General features: G+C 37.1%; 1 protein-coding gene across 3 annotated transcripts in view; it reads right to left on the minus strand.

Moving 5' to 3' along the window:
* The window catches only part of ERC1 (ELKS/RAB6-interacting/CAST family member 1), a 293,596-nt gene that overhangs the window by 162,064 nt on the left and 110,482 nt on the right, over positions 1 to 21,050 (minus strand). For 2 of the 3 annotated variants that reach the window (XM_050909774.1, XM_050909763.1), the window contains one exon: positions 10,388 to 10,581. In XM_050909774.1, coding sequence (XP_050765731.1) covers positions 10,388 to 10,581 — 194 coding nt within the window. Of the gene's footprint in view, positions 1 to 51; positions 64 to 10,387; positions 10,582 to 21,050 lie in introns of all 3 variants that reach the window. The other variant, XM_050909781.1, reaches the window with a different exon arrangement.

A 21,050-nucleotide genomic window follows, 5' to 3' on the forward strand; every position in this document is an offset into this window, starting at 1 on the left:
GCTGAATAGACAGTAGTCTTATAAATACCCTTATTAAAAGTGAATACTGACCTTGAGGTGAGGCTGAAGGAAGCAGCAAATCCAGGAAGGAGATGCGAAAGAAAAAGAGTTAGAGTTTGTGAAAACAGTGTCCAGAGATCAGGCAGTTCAAGAATACAGGACAAAACAAGCAGATCTAAATCAGGTAATGACACACAGACACATAATCCATCACAAACACAGAGCTGCATGTTTTATAGACATCTAATAAAAAAAAAAAAAAGAAAAAAAAAGGACCTTTACATTAGATTACACCATTTCACTTAGAGGCAACTTTCTGTAGAGAAAATAGTCTCCAATACATAACAGTTCTTGGAAAAGGGAAATAAGCAAACTGTAGAAAACTCTGGATTTACATCACATCACTAGCAAGTATCCTTCTTCCAGAATTCTAACTAACATTTTGAAAATGTGGAGTTTGACTATCTGAGATGAACCCTAATGTGTTCCTTTATGCCACCTTCTAGGGACTTATTTTCCCTCCATGAGCAAGACACATGTTTTTTCAATTTTCCTGCAGATGACCCAGACTTGTCAAAAGCGAATAAACAGAAGGGCGAAAAACCCCAACCATGGAGTAAAGTCTTCAAGACCTGAAGACTTACAAAGCTATACGTTCATATTTCTTAATTTTGACATTGAAGTCACCCTTCCAAAGACAAACAAAAAAAGCATCTGCCTCTTCTTCCTGCAGTATTGCTGTCTTAATTTTCCCACATAGGTGCAATCTAAAAACAATAATGACCAAACAGGCGTATTTTTGACAGTTCTCTCCAACATTGTTCAACAGCAGGATTGATCAAGACAAAATGCTGGAGTTTCCTGTATAACATGAGGTCCCATAGGTTCATTATTGCTTTTTTTCCCCAAGTATCTCCAATATCTTTTCATAGGCATCTGCTGTCAATTTCACTGATAACAGCAAGGTAAGTCAACAAGGAGCCATAAATACAGATCTTTCTCATATGATTTTAGACTTAATTCTTTTTCAGTCAACAGAAGAGACAAAAAGTAAATATCCTTCTGTCCAAAGCGGCAATTTGGCTTCTACAACGTATGTTGTACTTCTCCCATGGCAAAATTTCACTCTAAAAAGGCAGGATATGGTCTGGAGAAAAATATTTCTATAGGAGAGGCTAGCTGCTATATGCTTTATTACTTTTGGTATATGTAACCATGTAAATGAAATGTGAAGTCCTTATTTCTGGCATAAATTTTACAAACAACAATGTAGGATATTGAATTTGTACAAGGAGCAGTTTCAGCACGAGGTACAGCTGAGAAGTGTATTGCTGGTTTGTAGCAGATAAACTAGTGTAAAGAAACGTTTTTTTGGCTTTTAAACTAACATTTTTCTAATCAAGTTCTTCAAGGACAGCTGTTGTAAAGGCTGTGTTATTTGGGGATTTGGGGAAAGATGAGACTTGCAAAATGCCGAATACCACATCTCAGTGTTTGATCTCAAAGTTATAATGTTCCAAAAGCCTCAGTTAATTCATATAGAAAAGCGTGTAACAATTCTGACTGAAATCCAAGAGTACACTCTCTAAGCTGAGCTGCAGAGCTATGACTGGTCAAACAAATTTAACAAAAGGGAACAAAAAATTGAAAATAAACACTTGGTTAGATATGGGAATAAATAAGGTGGGGGAAAAAAGCTTGACTTTATGACTGTTATTGAATCTAGATTATGAAAGTTTAAGACTTCTCATTTTGTTTCAGGGACTCTTTGTAGTTCCTGGTTCTATTGTAATGATGTTGTGACATTGTTTCTTTAATTTAACAGTGAAAAAAAGTACAGGCTAGAATTTAGAATAGCCCTGTAGAATTTGAATGAACTGTACTGCTCTTTCAACTGCTATTAAAGGTAGCATCTTTTGCTGGCACAAGATGAAGGCAAAACAGTACCTGAAATACTATGCTGAGGTCACTTGCTATTTTCTGTACGCTACAGAAGTATTATTTAGCCAGCTGCACAGGATTTGAATGGAGAACAATTATTGCTACATCTTCATTTTGTAATGGAATAAATTCTTTCTTCCAAAGAAATACACATTTTGTGTAACTGCTAGCCCCTTTTTCCATGTTTTTTTACAGGCATTTAAAATATTTTTTAAAAATGTGGATTTTTAGAATAATCATAATGTTTATCCAAACAAAAGTGAGGAATATGTCTGAAAGCGCATTAAACTAGAAAAAATCTGGAACTGTGCTATCACTCAAACTAAAAATGAGGCAGACACCTGAAATTGCCAGCTATTAGGAAGTCAATGGAGATCTGCTACGGACTGGAGGTGAAGCCTCAGTGCGCAGGGCTACATCAGTGAAATTGAGCAGAGGAGCACAGCAAGCATCTGCCCCAGGAAGCAGCCCCAAGCAAGCAGGATCAGATACATACCAAGACATGCTCATTACAGAGCAAAATAATAATTTTCAGTTTGCACTATTTCCCTTCGAGCAAGAACACACACTTGCAGCATTCCTTACAAGATCCAGCAGCAGCGTTTCTGCCCAGCCCCATTAACTGTGTACTCCGATGCAACAGTCACACAGGGAGACAATACAATTGTAACACCAAATGGTAGTCTCAAGAGAAATCCATTTTCTTTTAAAATGCCATCTCATTAATTTTAAAAATATAGCTGACTTAAATCTGATCACTGGGTGCAGATCAAAAAAGTTGGTGAGATGTGAACACGTTAGTATTTTAATTAAGAAATATATATATTTTAAAAGCTGTTGATTATTCCAGTTATAATTTTTTCCACATGCTTGTATATTATAGGGAGTGGAATGAGTCTGCTGTATTAGTCTCATATGTACTTAGGGAGAATTTTATGTAATGGTTTCTAGTCAACCTTTGAATTCCACTTGTTTGACAGTAAGTGATTGTGTATATTTACTACTTCATCGTTCCTTCAAAGCAGTCTGACAGGGAATAATACGCATTTGATCTTCCTTGTGTCAGTCAAAGCAGAAAGGCTATTTATGTTTACCACTTTTGACACCTTTTCTTGGTAAAAAGAATGATGGCTGGTCTTTTCTTTTCTTTTTAGTTGATATTTAGAGGGATGGGGAAGAGATGGAGAGACAGAGAGAGAAGGTTTGTATGTGCATCCTTGTGCGCATGCATGCATGGATCTAAGAGCACAAACATGACCACAGATGGCCATGGAGCACTAATGTTGCTATTTCACTGGCTTACTGGTGATTACTGGATTTTCCTTTTGTTCTTAGTGTACTCCAAGACAATGTTAGGATCTGACACTTATTTTTACTGTATCAGTTGTATAGAAGGGGGTTTTCAGTGTGGTGGGGTTTTTTTTCTCCTTACATACTAGTTTGTGAGTATGGATAGCCCCGTATCGCTCAGAGATGTTGACTGAAACAAAGCTACAAAACAGCTTTTGAAGAGATGTAGTCAAGGCAGGTAACAATGAAACCCTGATATGCAAAGTAGGCTCATAATTTACATGATGTTCTTTCTCCTCTGGTTTTATAATTATATCATAGCTCTTACACTCGACTGATCTAGCAGTTGGATTAGGAGATACTTGCTAAATAAAACCCATCATTGCTACAATGCAGGCAGAGTATAAATCATCAGATGACAACTCCTATATTCACTACAGATAATAGACTTAGGCGTGAGAGGGAGTGTTTGATAACCACCTTGATTTAATGATAAAAACAAACAGGACTTTAACGCCACAGGAAATTTGGCAGGAAAAGAAGCCTTCAAAAAAGTTCATAATCAGTGCTTCTCATTACTCGTGTTTCTCTAGTGTAGGGTCCTTCTTGGATGATCCAAGATCAGATCCTTAGTCTTGGATTAGTAGACAAACCCAGCTTTCAGCCCATTGCTGAATTTAGCAAAGGAGACGGTCTGTACTCAGTTCCATAGAGATGAATCACTCTGTTGAACAGTGTCAGTCCTGCCTGCTTGAGCATGGAAATAATATTAGGGCAAATACCCAGGCTTAGGTGGTTCAATGATGGGATAACACAGCAAGCTCATTCAGCCAAAGCTTGCACCAGCCCTGACCTCTCACCATGTCAAGGGCTGGACTAATTGGGGTTCTTTGACCTTGTTTTTTAGAACAGCTGTTTCTGCAATATCACAAAGTTTCAGTTTCTCCCAAAACACAGAAAAAGGGAGAGAATGGGAAATAAAGGACAGCTAAATAAAGAACAAATGGAAAAAGGATATCCCATTATATGAAAAAGGTGAGGATGGATTGAGGAGTCACCGTAAAATCACTATGATGGCTTTTTTATCTGGTGTTCTTTACAGATGGATTTGCAATTACTGGCAGTGTCTCTCTCTTCTCTTCTTAGATGTAGGTTTCAAAAGCGATTAGTGAGTCTGAGTGTTGATCTTAAGGCACTTCAACAAAGGTTGACTTTCAGAGGGCAGACACTTGCCTTCTGAAAATCAGCCTACTTTCAAACATCTCAAGTTAAATACTTGTAAGTAAAGGTGCCTGCATCTTATATTCTTATCTGTTTAGAGCAGTTATGTTGATATAAAATGTATTATTTTCTCCCCTGTGAAACTTGATGTTGGACTTCAGGTGTAATGTTCATTTTGTATGAAGATAAAGCAAGACTGAGAAGAAAGAAATGACTTCTTCATTTCCTAGCTTGGAAATGATGAAAATCTTTAATATTAAATAGATCTGTGTGCTCAGAGGTGGAGCTGGACTAACTACGGGCCTGACTACTTCTTTCCATTATGAAATCTTGTTCTCAGTTGCTTGCCAAATATTAACAAATTGTGCTGAAATTTTCCATGACAGGTGTCAGCCTCACCCAGGATTTTTTGGGGACAATTTGAGCTACGTTCTTCACACATCAAACGCAGCATTCTTGTGGAAAAAATTTGTTCATATGGTTAAAGGCTGTATCACTTTACTGTGATATATAGGCTCCCATGAGAGGTGAATTAAAATTACATGGCAATCTTCATTTTGGAATGTCCTAAGTTTTGAGTGATTAACCTTAGAATCTTAATATTCACTTAAGCTATGGATTTTTGAGGGAAGTGGATGAGAAACACAACAACAAATTCTGCCTTGTAATAATACCATGCAACCATGAGATAAATATATTCGATTTTCTTTTATGATTTATGGTACCAAAATGGATTAAAGTATTTTAAAGTAATATTTAATTATTTCAGTTTTTCCAATGCCTGAATCAGAGTTCAATTTCTTTTTGGAGTACTTTAATGAGTTACGATAATACAGAATTATAGTCATACCATCTCTCAAGGTTAACTTTAATGGTATATAAACACCTTTTGTTCTTTAATTTGACAACGTCCCTTTTACTTTGAGTTACTTCTTTGCCCTGATGTGGTTCTTGTTTGGGAATTCTCTAAAAAAATTATTTAAAAATTCACAGAAAAAAACAACTTGAAAACCAAAGACAATTATTATGAGATACGAGTAGTGGTTTGAAAATACGTATTTCAGCTTCAAATTGTTGACTTAAGCTTCGAGCATAATTTACTAGTATAGTTTTCTTCACACTATTCTAGGAAACCATAAAGTTGATGGAACATGCAGTTAATTTCTCTCTCCATCTATCCTTCACAGACTACTACGCAAACATATCACTGTCTTAAAGACATATAGAGTAAGATACTTCCTTCTACTGTCCACATTTTTCAGCGCTCCTTTGAGATCACCCTATGGTTTTTAATCTTTTATTTTTATTTACTGTTGAGAAGAAATATTTAAGATGAGGAGTATACCTTTTGGCTGCTACACCTCAAAAGTTTGAAGGTTTCTTCTTGAACAGGGCATCCTTAAATTCTTTTTAGAAAAACTTCCCAAAATCTCTCTCTTAAAATAGCCATCATTTCCAGCTGTCCTTAATGGGACTGCTGGTATTCCAAAGCCCAGTACTGGCTTCCTTTGTTCCCAAATCAAAGTCAAGTTTCCTTCAGGAAAAAAATGGTAGTACCTTATGTCCTTACAAGGACTACCTATCATATATAGCAAGCTTGCCAAATTAAAATCAATTTCAAGTCTGTATCTGGAACGAGGACTTCCATATATATTCACTCAGTACTTACTTCTGAAGCAACATATACATATGTATTTACTGCCACCTCTCAAGTACAAAGTCAGTTCTTATTTGCAGAATATATGCACACAAATACCTCTGTGTGTAAACTACCCATCTGAAGGCTGTGATGGCCATGTCCCAGATGATTAGCATTATTTTTCTTTCTTTTCTCTTCTTTGTTTTCCTTTTTCTTATTACAGGATAATAATCACAATAAAACTCAAGAATAAGTCAATACTGACCTCTATCAATGACACATTTTAGAACACTTGAGTTTTAGCTGGTTGAGGCAGAACTGATAGCAGAGATTAGAACCAAATGTAAAACACAGCAAGAGAATTAGAATAAAAAGCAACAGCTTCTGTTGAGTTTAAATCAGGGAGAACAGCAGCAAACCTCCTTTGGACTGTGGTCATAACCACCGTGACATGAGTTGAACGCAGAGACTGTTAGAGCTTGTACTTGACATAACTAGTTCCTGTTTGACCTAAGAAAAAAAGCATAATTGCAGCAGACCCAAACAGCAGCAGCAGCAGCAGCCGGGCAGCCAGCAGTGACATTCCACCCCGTAGGAAACAGAAGCCTTATAGAGCACTCACTTTCCCAGGAAGTCCCACACAAACCCCCCTACGTGTTGCGGTGCAGGGACCGACACCTGGTAGGGAGGGTGCAATTTGCGGGAGGCGTGCTTTCTGAGAAAAGGCATAGTCAAAAAAACCCCCACACGTACAAAACAAAACAACTCGTGGAACCAGGACGTGACAGTATAAATGGAAAGAAAAAGCAAGGAAGGAAACAAAACACAAAATGAAAAGTTACAGAGAGACAGGAGATTATGGAATGGCAACACAAAAAGCAAACAGTTAGTTATAAAGAAAGTGAATAACCAGACAGCTACAAAACCCTCTACACCACCACAATCTGGGGACAGAAACAAAACTTATAGGGCCATTCACCCACAGAAGAAATGTGAACTTATGGCCCACCTTCCCATAAGAAAAAGTAAAATCCTGCCCACAGAGAATATAAATTAATGAGGTTGTGCTTTCGATCTCATGTTGACTCTAGAGTATTTTTAAAACTTTTGCATAGCATGCACCATATTTAACACATTTTTTGGGGGTATCTTTCCTCCCATTCACAGCTGAAAAACAACGTCCCCCACCCAGTAATTGCAACAGTTACTGAAGAGTGGAAGCATTTCCCTCTATTTTAATTTGAGCTGAAGGCACCTTTGCCATCATTGAAAAGGCTTAAGTGAACAGTTTTCTGCTTTTCGTTTCACCTTCCCCTTCTCCTATCTTTTCTCCTTCTCTGTTCTCCTATACATACCTCCCTAACAGGCGACTCATTTCTTCTCTTCTGTGGATGCAACTGCGTTACTATTTCTCTTCTCCTGACGACGTATGGTCTAGTTGTCGCATATAACTAGCATAAGGGAAAACTCCAGGGAGAGACTCTCTCTTTTGAAAAAACCCGTTTTTGTTAGTACAGTTATTCTCTGAATGTGACTTATTTCTTCTCATCTTGCTCTGCATGGAATAATAACGGTTCCTGATAGGCACAGCAATATTCACTTTTTTGCTTGCTGACAAATGCTTCTGCAAGCACTAGGGTTGTTCTTTGCACGGCAGAGTTTGAACCGCTGCAGAAGCATTAGAAGTCAAGATAATTTCTGGCTCACTCTGTATGGACCACAGTTTAGGAAGGACTTTTACAAGGCAAAATTATCTATTCTTTTCTGGAAACCAAGACCCTAGCTCTAAAACATTCATGTAACATGCCTGGATATATCAGTTCAGCTGTGAAAGAATACTCTATAAACAAGCATGGTAGATAAAACCAGGACCAACCTATACATTTAATATGCATGTTAAAATCCCTGCTTTGTGTAAAAACTCACAAGAAGAAAGCAAGCTTCCAGAGAACAGGGGTTTGGGGGAGCAAGCAAGAACTTTTCCATTTCCACTTACAGTGGTTAGAGAACATGAATATTCTTAGAGATTTTTTTTTCCCTTGATTTACACAGCTGCTGGCAATGACATGATAACAAAAGTAGTCTTTTCTTTAACATAGCTGAAATACCTACTCTAATTACTAGAAATAAAAGATGACATATTCTATGTTATCTCAGTACTGGTAGAAAAGACAAAAAGCTAAAAAGAGAAGAGGACCACTATTTTTTTTATAAGAGTGAAGATCAGGTGGTAAGAAGGAATGGATAACACTGAATAGTCAAAGTATTCACCAAATTGTTATGGAGTGACGTCTAGTCATTTGGGGGTTTTATGCTTTCATTGATATAGTAAGAGTTTGATCTGTGACTGAAACAGCAAGAAACTACCACTGTAACATGAAAAACAATAAATGCTTTGCAGATCTCGGGAACTGCATCTTTTCAAAGAAAAAGTTCCTTTCTAACTCTTTGAAGATTGGGTGCCAAAGCTTTTATCTGTAAAAGAGAAGGAGGCCCATATTCATTTCTCTTCTTTGTTATTTTTGCTTTGTAGACTATAAACTCTTTTGATTATAGGCAACTTATATGTGTTTATTCAGTGTTTGACACTGCAAGTCCCAATCTTCATTAGAGTTTCTGAATGCTAATGTAATTAAAAAAAAATAAAAAAATCAGACTTGCATTAAAAGCGTGTATAAGAAAATTCTCTTCCTGCCATTCCAATCTCCTCTAGGAATCAGGTTGAGGAATGATGAATATTTCTGACTTGCTTTTCCTAAACAGTAATTACTTCTGAACACAGAAAAACTTCAGGCACTATGAACGTACTTCTTCCCCATACCTTACTTCTATTAGAAGTTTGTTGCTTGTTACTGTTCGGGCATGTTATTTCATGCCTGAGATGGGCACCTCTAAGGGACTGAAAAAAAATCACACAGACAAATATGACTTGTAACTGCTATTTAGCTTTTTCATGTCTATACTTAATGCTCCTACTCTATAAACCTATTGCCTGAATGTTCTGCTGAATGCATCGTGTATCAATGGGCTGAAAGTTATATCACTTAGGAAAAGAAGGGAAGACAGTTAAAAAAGGACATATCCCCACTTTTGGGTGTTCAAGCTCACACCACAGGTATAGAGAATTTTGGTTAAATAAAACAACAACTTCAAGAAAACTGACAGGATGCCGCTTACAATCACAAAGAGAGAAGAAACCCAGCTGACAAGTTGAACTGTTTCAGAGCTCTGTCACTTTCAAGGAAACAAGAATGGACTTCTTAAAAGGAGTTTTTCAAATCATTCAGAGGGGCCCATAATTTGACTATCATCACGCCAATGAACAATAACCACCGCCATCACGCAGAACCTGAAAGGTCCTCTGCTCAGTTGCCCTAATCTTCCTGACACTAAATGCAGAGCCGTTAAATAGTGATAAGACAGAAATTAGAAAGAATATTCTGGCACAAGGCAAATGGGAATAATCAAATTTCCATTTTGCTGTTCCAAGTTAGTGATTCTTCATTGCGAATGGTAAAGTAAACAAAAAACCCCAAACAGGTATTACTTCCTAGGAACAACCTCTTCGCCCACTGTAAGGTGAGAAAATGACAGAAAACAAAATCTGTTTCAGGTCTTTCCCAAGATCTACTATTTATAATTGTGATACAAATGTCATGGAATCATAATAAATTATCATTTTTGTTTGGGACATTGAAGTCTAGAAAAAAATATCTGAGCACCCTGGCTCCAACAGAAAGATGGAAAATGCTGAAAAGTGCTGAATCACATTTCATTTGGACAAAAGCAAATCTGTTCATTTGGCTTCATATGAGCCAAAGTTTACCTGTGTCCCTATCAGTACAAAGAGTTTCAATGCCACTTGTCAGGAGAACCTGAGTAACTAGTATCACAAGCTCTTAAAAAATATTTTTTTTTTTTTTTTTTTTTTTTTTTTTTTTTTGAGAACCATGCCTGAGGAATTTATTAAATCAAAAGAACAAATTGTTCTCCAAACACACCACAGTGTCGGCAACTTTTCCTACCATCTCCATTCCCTTACAGTTCTATCTATCCTTCTAGGTCTATCTATATCAGCCCTATTTTTGAGCAGCCAGATAATGAAAGCACACAGTAAGACACCTTTTTGCTTACAAGCTACCAAAATAAAGGACTGAAGGCAGAAAAACTCTAACAGACTTTCCCAAAATAGGCACTCTAAGGTTTTTAAGAAAAAAAAAAAAAAAAAAAAGGACTAAGTTATCTCTAACTTTAACCAGCTCTTTTGCTCTTCTAGTAACTTTATACCATTCTCACCTCTCCAGTTCTGCTATCTTCTTATCCTTATCATTCTTCTCATTTTCCATCTCTTTCAAGATTTCCAGAAGACGATCCACTTCAGCTTGAGCCTTGCTAGATTCTTCCCGATACCGTGTCACCTCCCTTTCCAGCTGCTGCATACGATCACTCAGCTCTGGGCTGGCCCTAGCCTCCAGTGTTGCCTCATGAGCCTGTAAGAAAAAGGTTCAAGAAAAAATACTTCATTCACACATATGTATTTTAGAGATACTATGATGACTGCAAAATGCTATCTAGATAGCTATTTCAAAATGGCAAGATTAATTATTACACAGAAATAAATATACAGTCCGTATGCTACTTTTAAGCATGGGGAAATACTTTATAGGAAAAGAAAAACTCAGAAACAAATTTAATTTTTTTAATGCAGTCTAAAAAAATCTAAGTGGTTTTTTTGATCTGAAACAGAATTGACAGAAGAAAGAAGTAAAAATATGAAAAAAGTTAAACTTCTTTGAAAGGAAAGAAAAAGAAAAGTGTGAGTGTATACAAAAATTCCTAAAATACACTTCTAAAACAGTGATATGACTGTAGAATTAGTTATCTGAGGTATTTTTAACCTAGATAATCTAGAAAAACAAATCACAGGTTAACAGCCTTCAATAATTACATCAGTATGCAAAGTGTCAGATAGATTTGCACAGATGGTGCTGATGTACTGAAGTCCTTGCTAGTTATCTGAGCTGTATAGACTAGGACTAATATGAGTACAGCTATGTACTGAAATTATCTTTGCCTAGTTATCTAGGAAATACAATTTTTCGAAATCAGGCTATGGGGACAAAAAACATCAGAGGACTGAGGATAAATGACCCCAATGAAGAGGTTTTGCTTCTTTTTTTTTTTTTTTTAATGGCTTGGTTTGTTTTAAAAATCACTAATTTATTAGTAAAATTAATTCAACAGTTCCCAAGCATATTAGAGACAAAGAAAAGGCAGTATTTATGCTGGAATTTAAATTAGCAGACTAAGGACTATCTTTTATCCCCCAGTCCCTCTACTCTTGGATCTTGAACTGCTATGTGATCTCAATTAAGGCTATTTCAGAATTGCTCAAATTTGCTTCAGTGAATAGTAGGTTTGGAAGGCTACTCTTCCAACCAAGATTGCCTGCAAACTCAAGGCCTTTCTCTTCTCTGAAACAAACCTACAACAGAAAATAAGACTACAGACATTTTTCCCCCCTGTGTGCAGTTGCGGAAAGTTGTTTTACAAGCTGCCAATGTTCTGCTCCAAAGCACGCTAGGTCTAAATCCAATAGTATAGGATTGCTGCTTTTAAAGGTAATTGGACAGAATTCCAGAAGCATAATACTCAGGGTTAGAAGCTGATGCTTCCAAAGAACCAAACAGCAAAAATACACTTGGCTAAATCTGTTTAGTTATTCAGTAAAATAAGACTGCAGGAAAATATCCATTCATTGACCCCAATGTTTTTGCCTTGAAGCCTCTTGTTAAGCTATTTCAGAATTGCTGAAATCCAGGAGGATCTCAGAGCAGAACATTCTAGGACTGAAGAACGTCTTGATGCCTGTCTTTACTGGAACTATGACCTTGGGATGCATCCCGGTTTCCCAAATACTGGAGTGCTTCATGTTGCAGGGCCTTGCCCCTGCAGCTCCTGCCTGAGGGTCGATGCTAAACTGTTTTGGTTTTCTTTTTTTTAAAGCAGAATTCCAGAAAGCTGGATAACTTGCAAAGTATTTTATCGTAGAACAAAATGCCTGGCAATCCCCAGGTCTCCCAGGTAGATCTCAGCAGGAGTGCCCAACAACCACAGATCCTGGAAGAACAGAACCCTTTCCTGAGGCAATGCATTTAGGAAGACTTAAAAGGCTCCCTACTTCTGAGTGACTTTCAAGTCAAACCCTGCCACTCCTCTGTCACCGAGCTAAGTCTTGAAAATCCTGCTTCTAAGCTTTGACCCGGCTCCGAGTGCATCCCTGGTGAGCCTGGAAACTTTGAGAAGCCTTTTGGAGTTAGCGCTGTCAATGCTTCCAGATTCCTTACTGCCCCATAAGCACTTCGAATTATACACTCTTGGAAAAGGCACGCTACAGCAAGCGGAAGCCTAATTAATGTGTCGCCAAGATGATGCAGACTCCAGGAGGACATTGCAGCAATGAGACTGACAAGCGTGTCGGTTCCATGAACAGCTGCAAGCATCAGGGAACACACTTTGCTTTGGAAGGAGAGTGTTGGTGGGTGTTCCTGAAATGCCTTATTAGGATTTCCAGCCTGCAGGAAATCTGAAATACTTGATTTCATTTCCTTTTCAACTATACCTAAATTTCAAACAAAAACTCCATCCTTCCCTCCCAAATACTGTTGTGCAGGAACTGGGAATACTGTTTTTGAGAGGCATCTATAAATCTACTGGGGGGCATCTATATTCTCCTAAGAGACACTATGTATAGAGTTAAGTCTGGTTTTCACCAGACGCAGAGCCTGAATTCTTCTGTACTGGATTTAGGTATGTTTCCAACACCTCAAATTGTTTGTTTTAACAAATACTCCTCCAGGCTCTTTGAAGTCATCCAAAATACAGAATCAGATAATCAAGAAACTTCTTTTAAAAAAAAGCAAAGCTAGGCTGTTAGCCTGCATTACTAAACTCTCTAATTCAAAGTAAGATATAAGACCTAACGCAATTCTACTGTCAGGAAAGTCCTGATTTATATTACTCTGTGCTAATAAAAGCATCTCCACAACAACCCAAGAGACACTACTGAGAAGAGGAAATCAATTTTCTTTTTTAGAAAATTAGCCAACAAGTCAGTGTGTCTGGTTCTTATAGAACGAAAGGGCTATTTACACGACATAAATTATTAGCTAAGACACGTAACACATGTTATTTGTATATAATGCACATAAGTATGGATACTTTCACCTAACACAAAGAAAACGTTATGTGATATGGTGTAAACTGGAGACCACTTCCTGAGTTGTGAATTACTGACTGAGTGACTTTGGTCCATTTTGTGGGTTATGTACAAAATATGTGTCGCATGACCATATCTAAAATCCTACTGGATTCATTTATTGTATAGGAGAGAAAACGAATGCATTTAGAGGTTTCCCACAAACTCACATCAAGATCTGGAACAGATGAAATTGGCTACCTTCCCAATGCAACATTGTGCGAAATAATTCAGCAGTATTTTTTCTTTAACCGAAAAGAAAGTTAAACACAAACAATGAATTCCTATATTCACAGTAGAAAAACCACATCCAACTTCCCCCACCCACCAAAAGTGTACAAAACATCCAAAATAAGGCAGTAATTTCATTTTCGAAACAGAATCGACATATAAAGTGACAAATGCACTAATCCAGTTTCTGCTGTATTAAAGAGACTATAGGAAGTGCATTTCGACAGGTTCAACTTTCAGCTCTGCCTAAGACAGTATTCCTAAACCTGCAACCTTTTAATATAGTTATAAGCAAATGTGAAAATGTGTAAGAGCAATTAACAAACATTAAATAAATTGAAAAAGCAGCTTGCTTAGGGTGAAGGGAACATTGCACTTTCTCCTCTGACAAATGAGAAATAAGAAAAGGTACGTTTACACAGGCCATTGAGTTTACCTGATTACAGGCTATTTTAAACCTCTTAACTGTTACTACTGTCCCTGTCATTAGCTCTCCATGTCTGTTCCAGTGTGGCGTCAAACAGGTGAATTTAAGCTACTTTCAAGAGCACAATCAAACTTGCATGTCTGATTCTGCATTGATCAGCCTAAGAAACACAGTCACATTTAGCTAGAAAGCAGCACCTTCTTAAGCTATGTTTTTATTAGCAAAGCTCATTTGATCAGTATTAATCCTTGCCAGTGTGAATTTAATTTCAAATTTTAAGTGGTTCAGGACCGAGAATAGTTTAAGCTTACTATTCTGGATATGCTCTCAAAGTTCTTAAGAGGGACTATAAACTAAAGAGGTGGTTTAACAGCTTTCTGCTTTTCTGCTCTTAGCCATCATTTCCCATCTGGAATGTGGTAAGTGATGGGGTGAGTGCTTCAGGTACCTAAAGAATAAAAGAAAGAGTCATTGTTCCTCAAATAAATGTACTATAACTTCTATTGCTTCCACAGAAAATCAGCTGACAAAGCCAACTTCTACAACCAAAACAAAGATGACCAATGTTTCACAGAAATAACCACTATTTACAGATGGAGAGGAGAGGAAGACAAAACACATTAAAAAGAATTTTCTAAGTTGATATTTCTCGTGCCAAAAAACTCTTTACTAAGAGGAAAGGTAACCTTACACAGCTTAAAGCATACAAGAGGCAGGGAAGAAAACAATAGCACAGATCTAATTTAAAGTTCTAAAATGTAAATAAAAATTCCAGACATTATGACTCAGATTCCAAATCAATATTCCTAAAAGATTAACTAAATCAAACAGCAAATAATTCACAGCAAACACTTTCTACTTTTACTTATGAATTGAGACAGTAAATTCAGTTTAACATTTCACGTACAAATGTTGCCAAGAACTTTTGGCCGCAAAGTAGAAGTTCCCAAGAATCTGAAACCCCATTTTAATCCACCCTCCTACCTCCAAGTGTGCCTCACATCTCCTAAAAATAGTAAATGCACACACAAATACAAAAATATATTATGACTATTTACTGCAAAAGACAAACACATACAATCATTTTCTTTATTTTTCCTATCGTGAAGGCAGCAATTCAAATGATAAAACGTCTGCTGCCTTCTATCATGGCTTTATTAGTTTCAACAAAATTATAAATTCGAAAAATAACCAGACTTGCTCCTCCTTTAGTTCCAATGCTCTCAACACCACATGCTGTAACGCAGCTTTTCAAACAGGCTGTACTGGAAGTAAAAGGCTCAGTGAATTCTCTGATATACTATGTACCGGAAAACTTGAGTCTGTCAAAGAGTTGTTTGTTATCTTATTAATGACAAAATCTTTTAAATGGTTAGTCTCTGTTAATGTCACTGTAAATTTTTGACACTGAATAAGCACGTATTTGGTTGGAATAATTTCATAAAGAAGGCTGAAAGTCTAAATAAGAGGAAGATGCCTTGAGAGAACCCATTACTGTAAAAAAGTGATCTCTTCAGAAAGATATGAGTTCCCATAGCCGTTATTAAACATTAACAATTTGCTCTCTCTGGACTGACACCAACACAAAAAGTGCACAAAGACAGGAGAGAAATGCCCAGGTGATGGCTGTCTTTGCAAGCGTACTTCAACCCCCTTCCCCACGCCTCATCTGAACCAGGCTTTACTCAGCTGACCAGTGGCTACTATTTTACAGAAACAGAGCTTCATTCAGTGCGCAGTAGGGATTTACTCAAGTAATGCTCAGACATTCAGTACTTGTTTTTTGATATTCAGTGTATGGCTCTATGCCTTGTTTACTCTAAATTACAAAATGACACCGAAAAAGGAATATTTTCCCAATTTTCTGCCATATTAATCATGACTGTAGGCTATTTCTTGGCAAATGGTAACTAACCACTTCATAACACCACTAGTGGGAAATGAGAATGCATTATTATACCTGTTGTGCAGGTGAAAAACTGAGATGCAAAAATATCCTGCCTTACTCACTCAATGCTTTCCTACTATTAAAAAAAAAAAAAATATATATATCATCATCTAATTTCTCTAGATGATTATCATCTTCCTTATATATCTCCGGCTCATTCTTGGAGCATTTGTCACACAATATTGAAGACTGCAAGAGTCTGGCAGACAATAATTTAGTTATAAAATGTTATAACAACTACCTCACAATGAAAAATGAGAAAGGCCACACAATGTTGCGTTGGCCATTTCCTAGCTTTTGGATATTTAATTTTTCAAAATGAATGTTGTCTTAACAAGGTTTCTGGGAGAGGTAGAATAGGTAAGTTTAATTTTTTAGGTATAGGAAAATCAGGGAGAAAAACCCTCCAACTTTCCACTGCATGAGATGATGCTGACGTTGTCATGAACCATCAACAGTACTGGAACTTTAATAGCCACCACACAGCCTCTTGCACCTTATCCTGTATGTTAGCTCTATCATACTGGGGAATAAAACACACAGTTTGTTCCCACATTTTGTATTTGCTGACTTCAGAGTAATGGGGAGTCTCAGAAATTTTGCATGCTATTAAAGATTTCGTAGAGAATATGCTCTCCTGGGCACAACTTTTCCTGCCTATCTGCACCAAGTACAACTCTTTTGTACTGTATCTCATTTCCCCAATCTTTTATCAACATTATTTAGCCAGGTTCAAATTCCACTCCTCTTATCCAGGCAGATTCCACTAATCTACCAGTTCTCCTCATCCTTTTCCTACCACTTTTTTTCAGGTTTGGGGGATGGTTTTTTGCACAGTTTGTTCTATCCAACAGTGCCTGTAGTCCCATATCTTCTGCTCATATGCAACCCCCTCCTCATACCATGTCTTCTCAGAGTCCCAGGTTTGGTACAATTTTCCTGGTAATCCTAGCTACTCATTCCCCCAGCAAAATCCAATCTGTTTTTCTCCTCCCAATGGCTAACTTTCAGTACCAGCTTCCAATCCTAACAGATTATTTGTCCTGATCTGTTCCACACACCAAGATGCTGATTCTTGCTTCTGCTGTATTTGTATCAAGCAGCTGCTTGGAACCAGCGTGGTATTTGGTGAATAGTCTACTTAGTATTGCTGCTGCCTGCTCAAATGACCAGACCTAGAAGAGGCTGTGGCAATGGAGAGAGACAATGGGAAGGTCTTCCTCCCTCTTCAGGATGGGGTACAACCAGTGCAGGTGGAATCTGTGGGAAGTTCCATTGCTAAATCTATCTTTCTACTGAGCATGTACAAATAGACAATGCATTTAACCTTTAACCAATTTAGATAGATTTAAACAGGGGCATCAAAAAATATCTGGTACAAGGAACAAATCTTTTAATAAAAAATGACTAGTGTTAAAAAAAAAAGATTAAAACCAACATATTTCTGTATTTTGTTCTTGAAAACAGTGGCTGAGAGTTTCTTTCAAAGACGCAAAACCAAACAAAATCACAGGCTGAATCAACAACGTAAGAAACTTCAGCTAAAAGATGTTTATGGTTTTGCAAAACCATAAACAATTGATAAAAGAATCTATTTAATGGGATGCATTAAACAAGTTTAGTAATGGACTGTACCAGTGTAATCTACAAGTTAGGAGGCTGGCAAATTATTTTAAAGTGGAGGAATGTATCAATTTACCAGAAAAATTTTGAGTCTGCTATTCATACCTGAACACACAAAACCTTTGGGGAAAAAATATTCTCTGTTGTGAAGTACTAAATAATGAAATCCTTCAAAAGCCACATCCACCAATCTTATAACCTTTAAGAAAGTTATGGGGTTTTTTTTCCCTAATCCTTGTGCACCAAATACCTTAGAATATTTATTAATGACTGTTTTTACATATAATAAATAACTCAAAATGCAGGGTAGGAGTTTTTATGCCCTAGTTGACTATTCATTGTTATTTCTGATAGTCCTAACAAAATACTTTTCCCTATTGCACACCACAACTCTTTTCCCAAATGTAGTCCCATAAATGCATCGTATTATCTGCTCTATTAAAATAATTTCTAATACGGGATGCCACAAAAACTGAACTATTACAAGCACCAGCGATTCTCTGACCTTCAGACAATGATTGTCAGGATAGACAGCTACATTTACCCCGAACATTGTCAAGAGTAACACAGATACCAGCCCCCTGAAAGTTTTGTAACAAGATTTTTTTTACGCACACAGTCACAAGAGAAATCTCTGATGAAAACCACCTTGGATTACATAATTTACGGTGTCAAGATATTATTATACAAACACTCCTTGAAAGGAGTGCTCTTTGACATCAAACAGAAGGCTGGTAATAGGATCCAAAATTAAACTGACATAGTACCAGTGAGCTTAATGCTTACACAAGTTTTTAAGCAATCTTTTACTTGCCGTAACTTAATTATTATTTCTAATGCGCTGCTGTACATGGTGTTACAGAATACTTTCATGCAAGAAGCTTGATTTACATGGAAATTCTACATTCTTGCTCTGAAAATGCATGGACAATGGAGATGAAAGAAAAGCTACAGGACACCTCAAGCAACTGCAGCAAAGGGAAACAAAAACATTGGCACAATATTAAGCTGTCCAAACAAAAATGAAGTTAGACCAACGCAGCCAAAATGTAAAAGCATCTTAGAAGGCTTTTTTGAGCATGACTGGTCAGACATACCATAGCATTTTGTTTGTATCCATACTATCCATACCCACTGCTAAAGTAATTCACCAGTACACTCTGTGTTGGCCCAAATATAAAAGCACAGGTGAATACACATGCAATACAGAAAAGTAAATGGGGTTGGCAATAGCCTCTCAGTTTGCCAGGGAACTTACTGGCTTGGATGGATGACTCAATAAAACTTCAGGGTGCTAAAGGGAGAAAGAAGATAGGAAAAGATGGGGAAAATTGGGGACAGGAACTATGTGAGAGAGAAAAAGAAAAGATGTAACAAGAAAAGAATTTAAAATAATAGCTGCAACATTAATTTACTAAGATGACAGAATCTTAATTTGTGGTTTTAGCATGCATTACTAACCAGCTTTTGAAACATGAGAAACATGGAGAGTTACCCTCGTGCAAGTCCCAAACTTGATCTCGATTTCTCAGTTTAACAGTTTTGTCCAGTCCTCAAATACTTAACGTAATCCTGTGCTTGGGTTTACAGATGACAGTTTTACAGGTTGAGCAGGACTTTAATTTCTAGTGCTTCACTTATATCAATTACAAGACAGCTAAATGGTTTAGAAAACTAATTCAGTAACTGACGCTATCTGAACGCGGAACACAATTGCTGGGTTTTTACTTTTATTTTTACAAGACACCCTGATTTCCCTGGTAGCCTTTTTCTTTCTAGGTTGCTATGCTGAATACATCATTTATGGTCCCTTCTTTGAAAAAACAAATCATCAGCTGAGAACAAAAAGTAGTATTTCTATCTCATCTACCAATATCGTCAGTAATATTTTCAGTTGTGGCAGGAAATCCATTTTCACAAAAATAAAAAGCACCAGAGCCTGTATTAGACGAGCCGAGCTAAATCTTGGGAAACAGACTTTGGGTCAACACTTCATTCAGTCATTCTTTCCTGTCTTTTGAAAGATACTGTCCTCCTGAACTTGAAGGAAGAACACCACAGAAGAAAAAAAAACATCCTCTGAGTGAGCCTGTTGAACCTAGAGGTATTTTCCTGGCAGGGAATCACTGCTAACATTCTCTGATGAAAAATTCCTAGAACTGCACCAAGGGGAAGTTTGTTAACATATGGTTTTGGACTCTTTCTTTTCTCTAACCTTGATGCCTTTCCAATAACGAAAATACCTATAGGGAGAAAAACTATGCACTGGAAATGAAGACAGACAAAAATCCGCTCATCTTTGCTGGAACAAATTCTAATATTAGTTGGTCTCTCCCAGATTAGAAAAGCAAAATGAAACAAAGCATATTGGCTGGGAAAGACAAGACGGAAAAAGCTAGGAAAAGAGTATCCTGAAGAACAACAACTAGAAGAAAACTTTTTCACTATAAAACTATTACATTAAAATAGAAGTTTGAAAAAAAGAATTTCCTAAGGAAAAAAACCCAACCACACAGCATAAAACCACTTCACAGAAAAACAGGGGGAGAACCCCCTGTGTGTGATTTCCCTCTAATGATTCCATCTCAGCAAAAAAGGAGACTATTTAAGGCAGGACACCAGGCCATGTAAACTCAACAGGGATTTATGGCTTGCTTTCAGCATTCAGAATCTCCCATAGTATCTCCTGCTGCCAGCAGGCTGACACTTGAGCACAGAAGCAATGACAGTAGAATAATCAGAACATTAAGTACACAGATTTGCATAACCATAGTACCATTATTAAAAAAAAAACCAACCCTGAATATGAAAAACACTGCAGTTCTATTCGCTAAGACAGCGATCAATATAAAACAGTCATTAGTAAGAACAGGAATAGTAACAATGAGAAGTAGACACCTTGAGTCAGACACTGGAGACTGCTTACATGGAAAGAAAAATAATACCAGCAACCTTTCAGCACCCCTGCACTCCACTTGGTTAATAATATTTCAGTTTAGGGTAAAGTTAAATACCTTTCACAGAAAAAGTGGAAGCTTGCACTGTTCATGATTTCTCAAAGGCTCACTGTTTAGAGATTAGCAAAAGTTTTGTCCAAGGACTGCCCAAATCTTTTTTATCTAATGGCTTAACAGTAGTCCAATTCAGTCTCTTATGTCAGCTTCTTAACTTCTAAGACTAATAGATATAACTGAAAGTACTCAAACTGTTCAGTGGAAATAAGAGGCAAGGGAAACAAGATTGATGTTAGACACATCTCTGTTCAAACTGTAAGGGAAACAACCTAAAAGAAAAAGCTTTTTGCCATTTGCTGTTAAGAGCTACACAAGAAAGGCCTTCCTGCATGTGTCTTATGCAAAACAGCACTAAGATAACGTAATAAAACTCAACATAATAAACCTCTAATTTGGTTTTAAACTGAATGCTCTTATGTAGCCATTCGTTTTAAGGTTAATTCTGACAGTTATTTGCA

This window comes from Gymnogyps californianus, chromosome 1, assembly GCF_018139145.2.
Source record: "Gymnogyps californianus isolate 813 chromosome 1, ASM1813914v2, whole genome shotgun sequence".
NCBI classification, from domain to species: domain Eukaryota; kingdom Metazoa; phylum Chordata; class Aves; order Accipitriformes; family Cathartidae; genus Gymnogyps; species Gymnogyps californianus.